The sequence below is a fragment of the Calidris pugnax genome, unplaced genomic scaffold, assembly GCF_001431845.1.
Source record: "Calidris pugnax isolate Ruff unplaced genomic scaffold, ASM143184v1 scaffold68, whole genome shotgun sequence".
In the NCBI taxonomy this organism is placed as follows: domain Eukaryota; kingdom Metazoa; phylum Chordata; class Aves; order Charadriiformes; family Scolopacidae; genus Calidris; species Calidris pugnax.
Window position 1 is genome coordinate 4,904,599 of NW_015090921.1, and position 16,955 is coordinate 4,921,553.

The 16,955-nt window shown below is 44.5% G+C and overlaps 2 protein-coding genes across 2 annotated transcripts; both read left to right on the forward strand.

The window, feature by feature from the left end:
* The first annotated feature begins 1,226 nt into the window (after nucleotides 1-1,226).
* JMJD7 (jumonji domain containing 7) lies at nucleotides 1,227-10,131 on the forward strand. Its single transcript, XM_014950303.1, has 8 exons — nucleotides 1,227-1,356; nucleotides 2,057-2,210; nucleotides 3,211-3,464; nucleotides 4,242-4,298; nucleotides 4,668-4,763; nucleotides 6,455-6,531; nucleotides 7,617-7,776; nucleotides 9,419-10,131. The coding sequence occupies exons 1-8, from the start codon at nucleotides 1,290-1,292 to the stop codon at nucleotides 9,505-9,507; spliced, it is 954 nt and encodes a 317-aa protein (XP_014805789.1). The 5' UTR covers nucleotides 1,227-1,289; the 3' UTR covers nucleotides 9,508-10,131.
* Nucleotides 9,927-16,510, forward strand: LOC106892795 (acyl-coenzyme A thioesterase 1-like). The gene is made up of 4 exons (XM_014950302.1): nucleotides 9,927-10,023; nucleotides 10,953-11,710; nucleotides 13,744-13,946; nucleotides 15,222-16,510. The coding sequence occupies exons 2-4, from the start codon at nucleotides 11,257-11,259 to the stop codon at nucleotides 15,822-15,824; spliced, it is 1,260 nt and encodes a 419-aa protein (XP_014805788.1). The 5' UTR covers nucleotides 9,927-10,023; nucleotides 10,953-11,256; the 3' UTR covers nucleotides 15,825-16,510.
* Nucleotides 16,511-16,955: the final 445 nt, after the last annotated feature.

A 16,955-nucleotide genomic window follows, 5' to 3' on the forward strand; every position in this document is an offset into this window, starting at 1 on the left:
TTGTTGGTTCGGGTTCTTTTTTTTTTTTTTCTCCCCATCTTGTAAATAGTATTACTTTGTCTGTGGGACCCCTTGGTTCGTTCTCGGGCCCTCAGAACCGGTGCAGCAGGAAGGGCTGCAACCTGAGAGGGCAGCAAACTCTGTCGGTTTTATTTCTTGCTGCAGGCAGGCAGCGCCTTCCTCCTCCTCCTCCTCCTCACCCCTCCGCAGCACCCAGGAGCTGTGCCTATGGGAGTCTGTCCTTCTTCCACCTCCTCTCTCAGGTTGTCCTCTCCTTTCCATGGGGACCCTCCCAGGTGGTGGTTGGGGCTGGCCTTACAGCAAGCCCCCTCCACAGCCCCCCATTTTGCAGACTCAGAGGAATCGGGAGTTGCTTTCCGGGAGTAGAAACATACGAACTTAATTTTTTTTTTTTTTTTTAAAAAGAATATGTATATAATTATATATAAGAAGAAATGAAATACAGGTATTTAAACACCATTGGTAAATTCATGCATGCATACAGTGTCTCCCCTCCATCCCACCCCTTTGGATGTGTAGCATCCAGGAAACTAAAATGACAAAAACCTCATTAAAATTAACAGGTCTTAGAGCAGTCCCTGAGCGAGCAGGTGCTCCCTTCTCCGGACAAGGCCACCGTCCCTCATGTTTCACATCCTGTGTGCAGGTAACACGGGGGGCAGCTGGGTCTATGTCCGTGGGGGCGAGGGGCTGTGAAGCGAGGGGGGACGCAGGGCCGGCAGCATTAGGAACAAGCCATGTCCCCTCCGCCTGTCCCCAGGCTGGAGACTCCTTCCCTGGGCTCTCCCCCATCACCCTCTTCCTTCACCCCTTTGAAAAACAAAACGGAAAAAAAAAATATCCCTCCTGCTTTATTTATAAATGTGTGTTTTTATACTTTTGGCTTTAGGTAAAAATACTCCTTTAAAATGTCTCTTTTTTTTTTTTTTTAATTATTTGGAACGATAATAATAAAAATCGTTTTGTTGGGTTTTCTTTTTTTTTTTTTTTTTTTTTTGCACTGTGAGGCTCTCTCCGGGAGCAGTTTTTAACTCTGTATTCATTTGTACTCCGTGTCTTAAACCGTTTCAATAAAAATGTGATCATTTGTTAACCGGCTGCCGTCGCGCGCTCCCGCCCGGCGCCCGCCATTTTCTTTCCCTCAGGGCGGGGCCTGAGGGGGGGCGGGGGAAGGACAGAAAGGCCGCGCCGAGGGAGGAGACGGACGGCGGCACCTCCTCCTCCGGGACCGGGCTGGACTTGGCTTCGCTCGGTTTCCCCGCCTGGGCATGGCGGAGGGTGCGGCGATGCGGGCCGTAGGGGATTGCCTGGCCGCTTTCCCGCGGGAGGCCCGCGGTGAGCGCTGGGCCGCAGGCCCGGAGGGGCCGGGTCGAGGGGGGCAGCCCGGCGGGAAGGGAGGGGGAAGGCCGCGGGGATCGAGGGCCGGGCCCCGGCGCTCTCCAGCGGCCCCAGCCCGGCATGAGGGGAGAAGAGCTCGGCGTGCGGACGCCTCGGCGCTCCGGTGGGCCGCAGCAGCTGCAAATGGCGGCTGCGTGGGTTGAGGTGGAGCGTCCTCGCCCCTACTCAGTTTCTAAGGTGAAGGAGCAGCAGAAAGGCTGCTGCAAAAACGGAACTCGAGAAAGCAGCCCCTTTAGGTTATTTTCCTTTGTTTAAAGTAGAAAAACAAAGTAGTAGTCCAGCTTCTGAAAATGTTCTGTGGTGTCATTTCTGTATCAGAGGTGAATCTCCTGTCACAAATGTCCTCCTTGCCCACTCTCCTGTGGGCCTGCGGCGTGGCCTCCTCTGTGGCTGAGAGCAGGAGAGTAGCAGGGTGACAGCCTGAGGTATCCCTCTGCCACTGAAACCCTCCCCAACAGCCTCTGGTTTTTAACAGAGCTATTTCTGGAGCTGTGGGACAACAGCACACCATTTGCTTTCCACCATTTGCTTTCAGTTGAGCACCTGTGGGATGGGCTTTGAAGCCAGTTACAGTGTGTTGGCAGAGGGTACTTCTCTCAGGACACCAAGTAAAACACTTTCTCGTTTGCCCGGACAGAGCTGGGGTGGACAGAGTCCATACCCTATCTTGACAGGCCTCCGTCCCCACTGGAATTTTATCGAGAATGGGTGAGTCCGAATAAACCTTGTATAATTCGGAATGCTATCAACCACTGGCCAGCTCTGAAGAAATGGACCTCAGCGTACCTCAGGTATGAAGGAGCTTTGGAGTAGGACTGGTGGGTGATTTTGGTTGACCTCATTGAAAGGCCCCCTTGGTTAATCTTTGTTTTTATCCTTAAGATTACCTCAGATTCTTCCGTGCTTCTGTGTAGAGGTGTTCCAGTCTTGTCAAATTCGTGTGTAAATTTTTTCCTGCAAACATTACTGTCCTGTCCAGTTTGGATGCATTATGGAGGGCAGGTGTTCTGACTGCGTGCACCCAGCAGGCTCGGGCTATCAAAAATCAGTTCCATCGCTCTGCTGTGGCCTGTACTCTGCCCTGTGGCCTCCCAGTTGGAGTGGGGCACTGTAGCACTGTAAGAACAGGATGACTTGTTTGTGACTGAGTACACCTTGTTTTTTGTTTTGTTTTGTTGTGTTTTTTTTAAAAAAAAAACAGAACCAAATTATGAGTGTTTTAACAATGACTGATTTTTTTTTTTTTTAAGTTCTTTTTTGAGAGGGGATTTCTGGTTAGACCTAGTTAGGCTTTATTTAATAGTAAACCTAGGTTTAAAATTAATTTTCTCACGGATATAAGGGCTGTGTTAGCGTCACAATGTATGTGTCTGTCAGTTTCTGTCCACCCTTTCTTGCTCCTCGATTGCTTTTGAACATGTGGCCCCCAGATCTGGTGGTTCTGTGAGTGGTCCTGAGAATATCAGGCTCCACCATGATTTGTGAAAAGAAGTGGCTGAAGAGGGCCCTCTGCCTGCAGAGGGAAAGGGAGCTCCTTGGTGAACTCACCTGTTAGAATCTAGAGGGGCAAAAGATACTGTGTTTGCCTTGGCCACAAGGAGCAATCAGAGCAGAATGCCAGAGGTCTTATTAGGCAGTAGAAAATCTATAGTCTAGCCTAGAGACACCCAGCTGTGGAAAGCTAGGCTTCTTATTTTTGCTGCCCATAAAAGACGTTCTTTTTAAAGTAACCAGTGTCCAATACATGGGCTGATTGCAGGTCTGGCCATAAACCTTTGATTTATTTTGCAGGGAGGTAGTAGGTCCCAAGGTAGTGAGTGTGGCAGTAACACCAAATGGTTATGCAGATGCGGTGTTTCAGGACCGTTTTGTCATGCCAGAGGAGCGTCAAATGCCTTTCGTGGACTTTTTGGACATTGTGGAGAAGAAAGTGACCTCTCCCAACGTATTCTATGTGCAGAAGCAGTGTTCAAACCTCACTGAGGAGTTCCCTGAACTTGTCTGTGATGTGCAGCCAGACATCCCATGGATGAGTGAGGCACTGGGTAAACCTTCTATTTCTCCTGTATTCAGTAAATCTTTTGTATGGAACTTTAAAACAATTGTGCTAATTACATGGTGAATGTTTGTTCTACTTCTGGGTACCACAGTTTAGTTTGGTTTCATCCCCTTAGAAAATAGAAGTAAAATACTTAATGATAGAGTAATCCAAGTTTTGGGTTTGGGTTACTCCAGAATCAGTATCTCAGTTGTTTATTGGGACCGTCACAACTGAAACAACGTGGTGATCGTGCCAGTAGCACTTCTTTTCATACAGTGGCTTTTCTCTGATTTAGAGTCATGTTTCAACTCAGATTCATGCTGTTGCTACCAAAGCTGGTGTAAGGAGTGAGTGAAACAACACACAGCCTCCGCCTCCTTTGGTGAAATTACAGGTGTTTCTAGTTAAGTGCTGCTCTGTTTCAGTTGGTTTCTGTTTTACAGCATGTCTTTCCTTAAAGTGTCAATAAAAATTATTTACTGTCATCTCACCTTCTTTTTGCAGCTTTATGTAGATGTGCTCTAGTTTCTCTGTGAGCTAAGTCTTAGGGATTCAGAGTGTTGTAACCATCAATTTGGGGTGGATGGTGCTGTGCCATGAAGTCTGATGGGCTTCCAGTGTAGATGTGGTTGCTGTTGCTCGCAGAGCGCTATTTGCAGTGAAACCTGTCATAGTTCTGAAGGAAGTTAAAAGGCAGAAATTGGCAGAAAATGATTTGAAATGCTTTTGAACATGACAACTTTTTTTGTTGACGACATTCCTCTGTTCCTCAACCGTACAGGGAAGAAGCCCGATGCTGTGAATTTCTGGCTGGGGGAATCGGCTGCGGTGACATCCTGTACGTATTGTGTGGTGCTGTAAGCCTTCTGGCTGCTTTCAGCACAGGTTTAAGTGGGCTTCTTTTGAGTTAGTGGCTCCGTAGGACTGTGTGTTTTTTCTGACAAGGCAGTTCTACTTTAATGTGCTTTTTTTGCTGCTGTGTCTCTCGGGGCATCTACCTGACATTGTGTCAGGCAAGGCACTGATAATTTACTTTCTATAATACATTGTTACAACATTGTATTGTTACTTTCCACTCTCACTGCCACAAGAGGAGAAAGCAGCCTGACAATGAGGACAAGCCGGCACTTTTGGTTTACTGTTGTTTCTGCTGTAGAGTAGGAAACAATGCTGATTTTCTTTCTTTACATCTCTTTCTCAATCCTAGTGCATAAAGATCATTATGAGAACTTGTACTGTGTGATATCTGGAGAGAAACATTTTCTACTGCATCCACCGAGTGACCGTCCCTTCATCCCATATGGTACATAATTTTCCGTGCAATATGTCTGGAGGTTGGAAGGAGGAGAGACTAAAATATTGAAAAATATGAAAATGGAAACAGAGATAACAATTTGATGTTTATGCAGTGTCACACTTTCCAGTGTGAACAGAAATCTCTTCAATGTTGTGCTGCAGGGAGTTTTTAATGCAAGCATTACCCTGAGGTCAGGCTTTCCTGTCCTGTAAAGTTTATTGATACTCAATGGTGGCAGTCTCTTCAGCTTTAGAATATTTCAGTATTTCGGTATCTTGTCAGTATTGTAGCGTGTCTTTGTTGATGTTTGACAGGTTTGGATTCTGCCTGCTTATTCTTTTCTCCAGGAAAAAAGCCAGGAGGCTGAAAAATAAGTAATTTTAATGAAATATTCAGGTTACTTACTGAATCTCTGAAAACTGGAGAAATGAAAAAGATTCTTATGGCAGCATTACTTCACATTGCTCGTTTTCTGTTTCTTTATATTGCTTTCCTGTGTGCACAGTAATAGTTTGTTATGTTGCATTCTCATCTAGAAGATGGACAACTTAACTTTATGCCTCATAAAATGACTATATTTTCCCATTCCTTGACTTTCAAACCATCAGATTAAGTGAGTGTAGAGTGCTATACAACACTGATGTAATTTTGCCTAGATATGTGCACTGCTACAATATTTTATTTATACTGGTTTTATTTTGTTTAAAACCTTCAAATCATAGAATCGTAGAGTGGTTTGGCTTGAAAGGGGCTTTTAAAATCATCTGATCTCTGACGTTCACTAGACCATGTTGCTCAAAGCTCCATCCAACTTGACCTTGAAGACTTCCAATGATGGGGCATACACAACTTCTCTGGGAAAACTTGGTATATAAAGTCCTGTTCCATCTTTCTAATAAACCCCCTTTATATATTGAAAGGCCGCAATGCAGTTTCCCCAGAGCCTTCTCCGGGCTGAACAACCCCATCTGTTTCAGCCTGTCCTCGTAGGAGAGGTGGTGCCATGTATATGTGACTGTATGAAATACACGTATATCACAAGTCATACTTTGTAAAACAAGTTCCTGTTAAAGAATGGAACAGAGAGAATGCCTACATTTTATAGTGTGTAGTAAAAAGGCAACATCTTTTTCAACAACAGGTTAATGGAGAGAAACTCTCTCAGAGAAGGGCTTAGAAAACCCCATGTGCTGGAGCAGTGAAGAAAAGAAACCTGCAGTACCTGAAGCAGTTGATGAGCCTTATCAGATAAAATTAGAAATGAAAGGCTGGCCACAAGTCAGTAATAACTCTTGTGAATGCTATCTTGCTAGACATCCCTAAGAAGAAAGGGCAGAATACAGAACAATGTGTAAGTCAAGAATGTATTTATGGCTTCCAAAAGGGAAACAAGACAGTTACTGGAACAAAATAGGACAGGGAGTAAAATGGCTTTTGAGGAGAATACGTCCCATGAAGAAAGAAGGTTGGAATTCCAAAAAGGAAGGCAGTTCAGTATTCAGGCTGACTTAAAAAAAATAAAATTAAGAAACAAGTTGAAAATTGAAATGGACAAAGGGAAGGACAATGAGAACAGTAAGTTAAAAATAGTTTTGTCTTAATTATTCTTTTATGTGGTGAAAATGTGACATGCCTTGCCATTAGTTTCTCTGAGTACTACTATGATTTGTACCATTTAATTCTTTCTGTGGTTGCAGAGCTCTATCAGCCAGCAACCTACCGGGTATCAGAAGATGGCTCGTTTGAAATTGTGGATGAGAAGAGTGAGGAAAAGGTAAAAAGTATCTAAAGAACACAGTCAATACAGCAAAGATAGTTTTGGGCACTGCTGACCCCTCAAACTGAGCATATTGGTTAATACTTAGAAATCCTTCATTATTGGAAAAAGAATGCCCAGATATTTCATTTGTGTTTTACTATTCTCAAAGTATACCCAGGTTCCAGTACAGAATTGTACTGCACACCTGAATCCGTTGATATCATAAACTGTCTTCCTTGCATCAAACTTAAATAGATCCAGTGAAAGACTTTTAAATCAGTCAATAAAATAGGAACTGATTTTATTGAGACTGAAATAGACTCCTCTGCATTCACTTTCTTTTCATCCTGTACTCAGGGCTGGATTTTGCTTTATAGCAGTATCACCTGCTGCAATTAAACATATCCATCTCAATGAATAAATTGTGTTTTCATAGTAGTAGCAATATTTATTTGTTTACAGTCTATAGATCTGGAGGCACTTTAGAACAACTCAGTAGCCTTTTGTATCTAATCTCTCTCCTTTTATCTCTGCAACGTGTGACTAATGCTACAGCTGAACTTGTTCTGGGGCTTTTTCTCTGCTTCCAGAGTGGTGCTCATGGAATCTCAGGGGAGCGTGAGATGCAGTAAGGTGGATGCTGAGGTTTATAACTCTGTAGGGCACAGAAGAAATTAATCAGGCAACAGGGATTTCCCTGCAGGAAGAGGGGTTTTAGCTGCTGGGAATAAAATTAGACCGGAGCTTTAGAAGAAAGGAATTTCTAAAAAGAGTGGTGCAGATGAAATAGTTGAGTACTGAATGTACGAGGAACAAGTGACTTAGAGGGCTGGATGTGTTTTCAAGGTATGCCACGACATTGAAATTTCATGTCTGACATTTAGCACCTTTTCCCTAATTAGAAATGCTTTGCTGAAGGCAAATTTTTGCATCCTTGACCTTCTCTGAGTTGAATGTGGAAAGCTATGTAGCTGTACATGTTTTGCTAGGCAAAATACATGTTTGGTAACCTAGTAAGTTTGGTTACCAGCTGTTTTTCTGGAAGCTTGGTGGAATTTTTTGCCAGGGTCAGTACCATATACCTCCTCTTCTGCTTTTAGGTGCCTTGGATCCCCCTGGACCCATTGAATCCGAATCTGGAACAGTATCCAGAGTATGCTCAGGCAAAACCTTTGCAGTGTACAGTGAAAGCTGGTGAGATGTTATACCTGCCTTCTCTCTGGTTCCATCACGTTCAGCAATCACATGGCTGTATAGCAGGTAAAATGCACAGTATTTCCAGATATGTTTTTGAACTGTGGTGGGTGTGCAGCCAGATACCCCACAGCAACACAGAACTGAGACCAAAGGTCCTTTTAAGATCATCTGCCTCCCCTCAGGAGGAGCTAGCAATCTTGACAGGTGCCATGAGGCTATCTCCTTGCAGTCTCTTTGGCTTATAATTCATAGCATTGCTGACAAGTGCTAGGGATAGAGCAGAAGAGTAAGTCTTGGCTAGTTGTCAAGCCCAGAGAAGAATTCAGTGATCATGATCCAGTTTCTGTTGATGACATGGAGCTAAGCAGTTTGTCTGCCTCCGCTGCTAACTGCAGATTGCTCATCTGCATACCTTTCACAGAGACACTGCCTGGTGCGTGTGCCCTTAGCACATCAGCACAAAAGGTCTGGGGGAAGAAAAGGAAACACGAAATGTATGAGTTTTAGGCATGAATGTAGGCACAACATGTCCTGTGAGCTGGAATCTGCTCTGACCCACATCTCTTACCTTGCTAATAAGCCTCTGCTTGTGTTACTGTTCCCCAACACTTATCAAAAGATATGTCATCTCTTTCTTTGTAGGATTTATCATCATATCTCTCTATCTTTTTTTTCCATACCCAAGAGAGTTCCAGAATTTCAAGCATTGCTTGTTTGCTGGAGGTGAAGGGGTGGGGATGGTGCAAAGCATTATCATTATTGTGTGTCGGTTTTGCAAGGTTTGAGGAAGAGGTTTTTGCTGTCCTTTACCTGAAATAACCCTGTCTGTCCAATAAAGTATTCTGAACAACATAACATTACTATTTGTGCAACACTGCAAATACTGCAAGGCATTTTTTCCCTCAGGATTCGTGATACTGTGATAAAAAAGCAAGCTAGCAGTAAAGCAGTGTTTCTGATTCTCTTTTCCCAGTACTGCTGCATCACTCCTTAAAGATATTTTTAGAAAAAGTAGAGTTGCTTCCAGTTGCAAGCCCCCAGCCACTCACTCTCTTTTTCCCTGTCTAGCAGAAGTGCTAAAGAATTGCTGAGTTTATTTGACCTTTGGTCTGTTAATTGCGCTACAGTCTGAATACACTCAAAAAATCAATATTGTCTGGGTCTGGTCCAGCAGATGACTGAAGCTGGAGTATATCCTTCAGGAACCATTGGTGCAATATTATACTGCTTGGCTTATTTTTTGTTCTAGCAGATGTATACCAAAATTAAAGTGAGAAGCCAAATTAAAGCACCATCTAATTGATCACCATTGTGAAGTAGTGGTGAATTTGTGATCCTTTACACGCTCAGAGGAAGAAAGGCTCCTATCTAGATATTAAACTTTGTGGTATATTTGGTATTTTTGGTCTAAATAGAAGCATACATTTTCTGTTCCTAAAATTTTTGCCAGCTTCTGCTCCAAGGAATCCCCAGTGTAGAGTCTGAAGAGGAGTTCATTTGGATTAAGACAGAGTTGCATTGGCAGCGTTATTAAAGATCTCTAATGTTTGCTTATATTATTTTTGGCTGTAGTCAAAGATTTGCTCATTTTAAAGTTCAGTCAGTAATAAGGAAAAGCCAAGCTGCATGAACATGTTTGTAAATCATTACATAATCATTACATTCTTGCCTTAGAAATGTTTTTCTTTTTTTTTTGTCTCCTCAGTGAATTATTGGTATGACATGGAATATGACCTGAAGTACAGCTATTATCAACTACTAGATTGTCTCACAAAAGCCCTGAAAGTGTCGTAGCAGAGGTGGGGGACTCGAGCTTGTGATCTTTCTCTCTGGTGTGATACATTCATCAGCATCTGTGACTGGAGTACAAACATGATTTAAATGAAAAGAACTGAACATTAAGTTATCCTCAACAGCATCTGTCAAATGGATCATGGCTATTTTGCTTGATTTTAGAGTCCAGATCAGTTGGCCAGATTCTTTGGCTTGTAATAGAAGGTTTGACGATGGTATTTTTAGGTCTTTGCATGTTGCCTCGGTGATGGTGAGCAAAGTAAAGTTTGAAGGGAGGCAATCCAGGTTTTGGAAATCCCAAACAGAAGCCAGGACTGTTTGTTTAGATCTACAGACTGTTTTCCTAATAACCCAAGTGACAAGGAGGAATCTGCTCTGCCATCCACCAGTGCATCAGACTGCATCTGTCCAACACATGCATTCTGCTTCAGGCAAAACTCCTGTCCAGCTGTAATTCACTAAGTTCAGTGGCTGTGGTCTTTTGATGGTGAGAAATTACAACTTCTGCAATAAAAGGTCAGTTTAAAAGTCTATTTCTGTACAAACTTAGGACTTTTTTTCCAAATGATGTGACGGGTGGAAGACATCTAGGAGGACATGCAAAAGTCAATCCATGTTAAGCTACATGTGTTTATTGTTGTTTTTTTTAATTTCTTTCACCGTTGTATTTAAATGTAGCTGCATTTTCTTACATCCTGAGTGGTGATTTTAGGTGCTTTGCCAGACCTACAGTCAGTCTGCACATCACCTACAGCCTCGTGGCACGATACGTGATTCTGCAGCTTGTAGCCTCATTGATTGTTTAATTCCTTTGCCATTAATTGCCACCTATCACATAGTCAGGCGAGTTGTGTGAACCAGGAGCCTGTTTCTGCAGCCTTAATTCCCATTTGGATTTCCACTGAATGGGATGAGGTTACTCACGTGTCTGAGACCCACAGAGTAAGACTAGAAGGCTATGCAAAGGTGGTTTTGTTGCTTATGAAAACCAAAAGTTGGTATTTATCATCAAATCTTCTGGCAGTTCCTTAGAAACATAGTGATGTGGTGGGAAATTTATTTTCCAGGTATTATTTAGGAAAATACAGAATACTTTACAAAATACTTTATACAAGATTAACTATCGTGAAGGAAAAAAGATAATAATTCTTTCAATTTGTCTGTTTCTTTTATTTTTTAAAGGAATATGGTTAAAGCATAAGGCATCGTTTTACTTTGTGGTGCTTGTCCAAAAGTTACTAAAAACTCCTGAGCAATTAAGGGCAGGCTTTGTTTCAGTGCTAGATTAAGATATCACGTTACTTCAGGCTTCCCAGCTTGTTTGTGTTCCCTGCTCCTTGGAGAAGGTGCCCGAGCCAGTTCTGCAGTCGAATCCGGACTTTCCCACAGTCAGAGGGAAGGCAACTTGAATATCTCTTTTTGTCACTTCTGGCTTTTTGATTTAGTCTCCCTCTATAATCAAAAGTAAGACCGCGCTGCGGGAACAAATGACAGCTCGTGTTCTATGTGAGTGGATGGTGTCACTGTTCCACCTTTCAACCCCGGCTGTCCGGAGGGAGGCGTGCTCTGAACTACAACTCCCAGCAGCCCGTGCTTGCCAGCTGAAGGAAGCAGTCACCGTGGTTCCTCCTGGACTTCGGGCAGAGATTTTAAGTCTGAGAAGCGACAGGCTCCTGAGGATCCTGTTCCACGCAGCCCGTGTCTCGCCACCAAACGAGAGCAGCTCCTCTCCCCGCCAGCAGAGCTGGGATGTCGGTGCAGGTGACGGTTCTGCCTTCCCCCAGGTGTCTGTTCGATGACCCCGTGCAGATCTGCGTGGCGGGTCTCCAGCCCCAGCAGGCTGTCACCCTCCGAGCCAGCCTGGTGGACGAGAGCGGGGAACTTTTCCAAGCCCACGCTCACTACAGAGCTGGGAACAACGGCGAGCTGGACCTCAGCCGCTCCCCTGCACTGGGGGGCAGCTATTCAGGAGTGGAGCCGATGGGGCTGCTCTGGTCCCTGCAGTCTAAAACGCCCTATAAGCGGCTGGCAAAGAGGAACGTCCTGACCCCTTTCTGTGTGGACTTGGAAGTGTATGAGGGTCACGGGGACATGAACCACTTGCTGGGAAAATGCACCAATGAGCGATGGTTTTTAGGAGAGGGGGTGAAGAGGATTTCGGTCAGAGAAGGTCGCCTGAAAGCAACCCTTTTCCTCCCTCCTGGTGAGTTTTAATTCTCTTCTGGTTTTCCAGGTGTGACTTAAACCACGTATTGCGCCCTGTGGCTCCTGGATGCACTTGGCAACCCAGAGCAAAGCCTCAGCTAATGGTTCCCTCAGCCTGTGCTTGGTCCAGCTACTTTGGATCCTCACAGCAGAGCAGGGAAGAGCAGGTATTGCCCAGGCTGAGGCAGGGGGCTGCCAGGAGGGCAGCAATGGTAACATGAGGCATGTCCTGTTTGTTCTAGCTGAGGAAGGTCAGGACCTCTCCTGCAGTGAGAGGTCTGGGGAAAACTGTGTTTATTTCTTAGCTCTTCTGTTTAGCTGACAGGACAAAGAGGCTCCTGGTCTTCGGCAGAGCTGTGAGGTGTGACAGCTCCAGCCATGGAGCAAGGAATGGCAAGGTGTGGTGGGAGCACTGGACTCGGGCTGCAGCCAGCCGAGGCTGCTCCAACAGATGCCACGGATCTTCCTGCAGGCTCTGGACTTGTCTCTCCATCTCTCTCTTTGGCTACAGAAAAGGCAAAGAAAGAAGTCTCTATCTAGTTGAGCAGCTTAACCACCTTGGATACTTAGGAAGATGGGAGACAAATGAGAAAAGCAAGGTCTTTAATTAAACAGGCGTCATATTCCACAGCTCCCTACAGAAACAGTGCCAAGACTGAATCCTGCGTAAAGCTGCTCTGAGCCCTGAACTGTTCATGTTCCTTGAGCAGTACTTAAATGTGGATGTCTTGCTCTGTAATGAATAAGAAGTTCCTTGCAGCTGCTGTGACACCAAATCTTGTAAGGGAATCCTGGCTATAAGAATGGGCAGAGCAGTGGCAGGAAATGAAGGTCCTATGGCTACAGGAGGAAAACTGAGAAGCCCAGGGGCAGTTACCCAGATCATACTGAAGCCCGAATTGGCATAGGTCAGTGCTGGGGTTTGTGGGTGCATTTCATAACTCAAGTATTTCTTCCCTGGAAAAGCTTTTAGCAAAGTTCCTAAAGAAGCTCAGCTCATGCAGCGGTACTGTCTGTTCATCAGTCCCCCATGGCCTGAGAACATCTAGGCCAATTTCAGCTGAAATTTATGGCGGAAAAAGGATGCCCAAAGGATGCCTGGTGGATGAGAAGCTCAACATGAGCCGGTAATGTGTGCTGGCAGCCCAGAAAGCCAGCCACATTCTGGGCTGCATCAAAAGAAGCATGGCCAGTAGCTCAAGGGAGGTGATTCTGCCCCTCTGCTCTGCTCTTGTGAGACCCTACCTGGAGTGCTGTGTCCAGCTTTGGAGTCCTCAACACAGCAAGGACATGGATCTGTTGGAACGGGTGCAGTGGAGGGCCACAAAAATTATCAGAGGGCTGGAGCACTTCTCCTATGAAGACAGGCTGAGAGAGTTGGGGTTATTCAGCCTGGAGAAGAGAAGGCTCCGGGGAGACCTTATAACAGCCCTCCAGTACCTGAAGAGGCTACAGGAGAGAGGGGGAGGGACTCTTGGTCAGGGAATGTAGTGATAGAATGAGGCGTAATGGTTTTAAACTGAAAGAGGGGGCATTTAGTTTAGATATCAGGAAGAAATTCTTTACTGTGAGGGTGGTGAAGCACTGGAACAGGTTGCCCAGAAAAGTTGTGGATGCCCCATCCCTGGAGGTGTTCAAGGTTGGATGGGACTTTGAGCAACCTGGTCTAGTGAGAGGTGTCGCTGCCCATGGTGGGGGGGGTTGGAACTCAATGATCTTTAAGGTTCCTTCCAACTCTAACCATTCTATGATTTCATGTTTCTATATGAACTTCCTATAGTGAGTTCCTAAGAGGGGGAAGAAATACCCAAATTAGTGTCCTTACAGTGATTGTGTGTGTGCCTGAGAATGAGGACCTCCATGGTAAGCTTCAGAGGATGATTTCCTTTTGATATCTGTTGTCCTCATATGTGCTGAGGTGGCACTACCGAAAAGACAACTGTAGAAACTTTTCTCTTTGAGAGTGTATATATACATATATATATCTATATATACACACATACATACACCCATTCACTCCTTTCATTGCAGGACCTGGTCCATTCCCTGGACTTATTGATTTGTATGGATCTGGAGGAGGTCTTGTTGAATACAGAGCAAGTCTTCTGGCCAGCAGAGGCTTTGTGACTCTGGCTCTTGCTTACATGGCCTTTGAAGATCTCCCTGCTATGCCAGAGATTCTTGAACTGGACTATTTTGAGGAAGCTGTAAACTTTCTGCAGAAGCAGCAGCAGGTAAGAGACAAGTTATGATGCTCATCCTGATAGAAACTTTTCCAGTTTTCTGATTTGAAATGTTATATGTCACTGAATGCAATTAAGTTTCTGAGATGTTAGAAGGAGACAGCATTGTCTGAAAGACAGCATGATCTGGGAGATGGAAAAGCATGGGCCTCAACCCCAGTTTTGCAGGTAGCTGGTTTTGCACAGCATCTTATTACAGTCCATAGAGTGTTATGCAAACCACCATTTGTGTAAGATTAAATCAAAGCAGTTCCTGGACGAGAGGGACAAAATTGCTTATTTTTTTTCTCTCCTTTTGCATCTTTCAAGATTTTAGAAGGGAAAAAAAACAATTGACTTTTTCTACTAGTTTGTGTTACAGGTTTTTGATTCTGAGTAAGTTTCAAAAGACAGTAATAAAACACTTCAACAACAGAATCCCTTATGGTTGTAGCACTGGAAAGTGTGCCATGTCTTAAGAAACTGGGGCTGTATTTGAACAACTATGTGGGATGGGAAGGACGTTTTTTAGCAATATATCATTATACTTAAACCAAAAGAGACCAAGACAAATCAAGTAGCATTTAAACTGTGAATGGAATGCTACTTAATGCAATATTCATTTCACAAAGTTGTTTATTTTCTAGCACGTGGACACCAGGAATGTAGCCAGTGTAAGAGCAGAGTTCAACCTTGCTTGTTTGTCTTGTTCCTCATGGAGCTCTGAAACTTCCAGAGTATCTTACAAGACACACATTACAAAGTGAATTTGGTGTGAAGAGCCTTCACTTTAAATAAGTTGATTTAAATGGTTGTTGAGCTTGCTCAGCCTCAAGTGTAAGGAACCTTATGTGTTTCAAGACAAAACAGAAGATCAAAAAACAACAGCATGAAAGAAAATCGATGAAAGTAAACCCATGAAAAAGTGGTTTTCCAAAGGGGGCCTGAGGAGAGAAGACTGAGGGGGTTTGGAGGCAGGAGCAGTAAAAGATACAATACTGAGAGCAAGTGCCTGGCCGGGATGTGGAGGGAGCAAAGAGGTGTTATCTGTAGAAATCACCAGGAAGAAAAAACGTTACAGGAGAAAATTTGAGGAGCTGTAGAGGTCACTCTTGTGGAGGCTTAGCAAAGGGACAGATATGGGAGTGATGTAACCTGAATATAGGTGAAGGGTAAAACACGGGCAGTCTTAGTTGGGTGATGAGTGAGGAAGCAGAGCTGGAGATGTTATGTCAGCCCAGGAAATGAGGAGTGGTTGATAATGGTTGTTTCATAACTGTGTTTCAGGTGAAGGATACTGGGATTGGCGTTTTGGGCTTGTCTAAAGGAGGTGATCTAGCCCTTTCCATGGCCACATTTCTACCTGGAATCAAGGCAGCTGTCAGCATATCTGGAAGTTGTTTTAATTCTTTCATTCCCCTGCGGGGGGATGGCTTCACTGTTCCTCCCCACCCGTATGATTTAGGAAGGATGAAGACCAGTGACGAATCTGGCCTGGTAGATTTTTCAGATGTCCTGGATGATCACAGGGACCCAGCGACTTGGGATTGTCGCATTCCCATGGAGAGGTCCTTGGCAAAGTTCCTCCTCTTGTCCGGACTGGATGACACAAACTGGAAAAGTGACCTCTATTGCCGGGATGCTGTTCAACGCCTTCAGCAGCATGGACGGGAAGTGGAGTTTTGCTCCTATTCTGGAGCAGGACACCTCTTGGAGCCACCATACTTGCCTCTGTGCCAGGCTTCCATCCACAAAGTGCTTGGGGTATTTGTGCATTGGGGAGGGCAATGGAGGGAGCATGCCAAAGCCCAAGAAGATGCGTGGCACAGGATACAGGCCTTTTTCTGGCAACACTTGATGGACTCAGACATCCCCAAGAGTAAGCTGTAGTGGAAGCTGTCAAAGATGCTAACCAGGGTTGGTATTTCAGCTCTCACTGGAGCTTGGAAACTTACTGAAAGTTTCCTGGCCTGCTGCCTTCTAAACCCCACTGTTGCGTAGTTCTTTATTTTCGTTCCCCAAATAATTTCCCATTTTTCAGTTGAATTTTAATTGTCTTCTGACCCCAGCCGCAGTGTAGGTTAGCACCATCTGATTTGCCTGTGTGCTGCAGTCATCTGGGAAAAACCCAGCACCTCATCACGCAGATTGCGTTAGTACTGAGCTATCTTTGCCCTCAATCTCAAACCCTCTCCTTTGGTAGCAGGGAATACTCTTGTAGGAGGAGTTTCCTATGGACTTGTTTAGTCTTGCACCTTTAACTGATCTAGATGTAAACAGCGATTTCTTGAGACAGCACATCAGTACACTCACCTTCCCTCTTGGTACATAATTTTGTCACATTTCTTAGTGAATAGGTTGTGGCAATTCTGATTTCGTCTGAGTAAAAAGGCACTATTCTGAAGTGCAGCGGTAACATTTTTTTTCTAGTACCTCAAAAACAGAAGTGAATCTTACCCAGGTTACACTGGTTGTATTTCCTGCCGACTCCAGATAAGTTCCCTATCAGGGTAAAGTTTCCACTGCACTTCTCAATAAATACTATGTGTATGTGTGTATGCACAGTTTTCTTGAAATTATCTGAATGAAGCCTTCGATTGTCTTTATTCCTATAAGTGCACAGACAGCAATCCTGCTGCTGCATCGCCTGGCTGAAGAGTTCATGTACAGAAACCCTTATCTCCTATTGGTAAGAGGAGTGGGGGAGTTTGCTGTAGGTGTCTGCAGAGTGCTTAAGATGGGGGTGATACAGATCTGCTAAGTACCTGCTTTTGAATGTTGAAAGTTAGTTTTTCCCCCTTTTGGAGAGGAAGAATAAAGGCGCTGCTGCTGAATTCCCAAGAGCCCTGTGGAGTGGGCTGTCTCTGTGGTCGGTGACAGCTGGGAAATGCCACTCTTCAGAGAGGATTGACCTTGCCTTCTGGGGAGAATGTGTGTTATCTCACCCTTTAACAAGCTCCAAACCTGCCAAGGACAACTGTGATCTCCCTTGTGCCTTTGTGGAAGGCATACAGCAGCTCA

Coding starts and splice junctions, on each gene's coding strand:
- JMJD7 (XM_014950303.1), top strand. CDS start 1,290: ATGGCGGAGGGTGCGGCGATGCGGGCCGTAGGGGATTGCCTGGCCGCT. Junction 4,299..4,667: donor ATCGGCTGCGGTGACATCCT/GTACGTATTGTG, acceptor TCTCAATCCTAG/TGCATAAAGATCATTATGAG. Junction 4,764..6,454: donor CCGTCCCTTCATCCCATATG/GTACATAATTTT, acceptor CTGTGGTTGCAG/AGCTCTATCAGCCAGCAACC.
- LOC106892795 (XM_014950302.1), top strand. CDS start 11,257: ATGTCGGTGCAGGTGACGGTTCTGCCTTCCCCCAGGTGTCTGTTCGAT. Junction 11,711..13,743: donor AACCCTTTTCCTCCCTCCTG/GTGAGTTTTAAT, acceptor CTTTCATTGCAG/GACCTGGTCCATTCCCTGGA. Junction 13,947..15,221: donor TTCTGCAGAAGCAGCAGCAG/GTAAGAGACAAG, acceptor ACTGTGTTTCAG/GTGAAGGATACTGGGATTGG.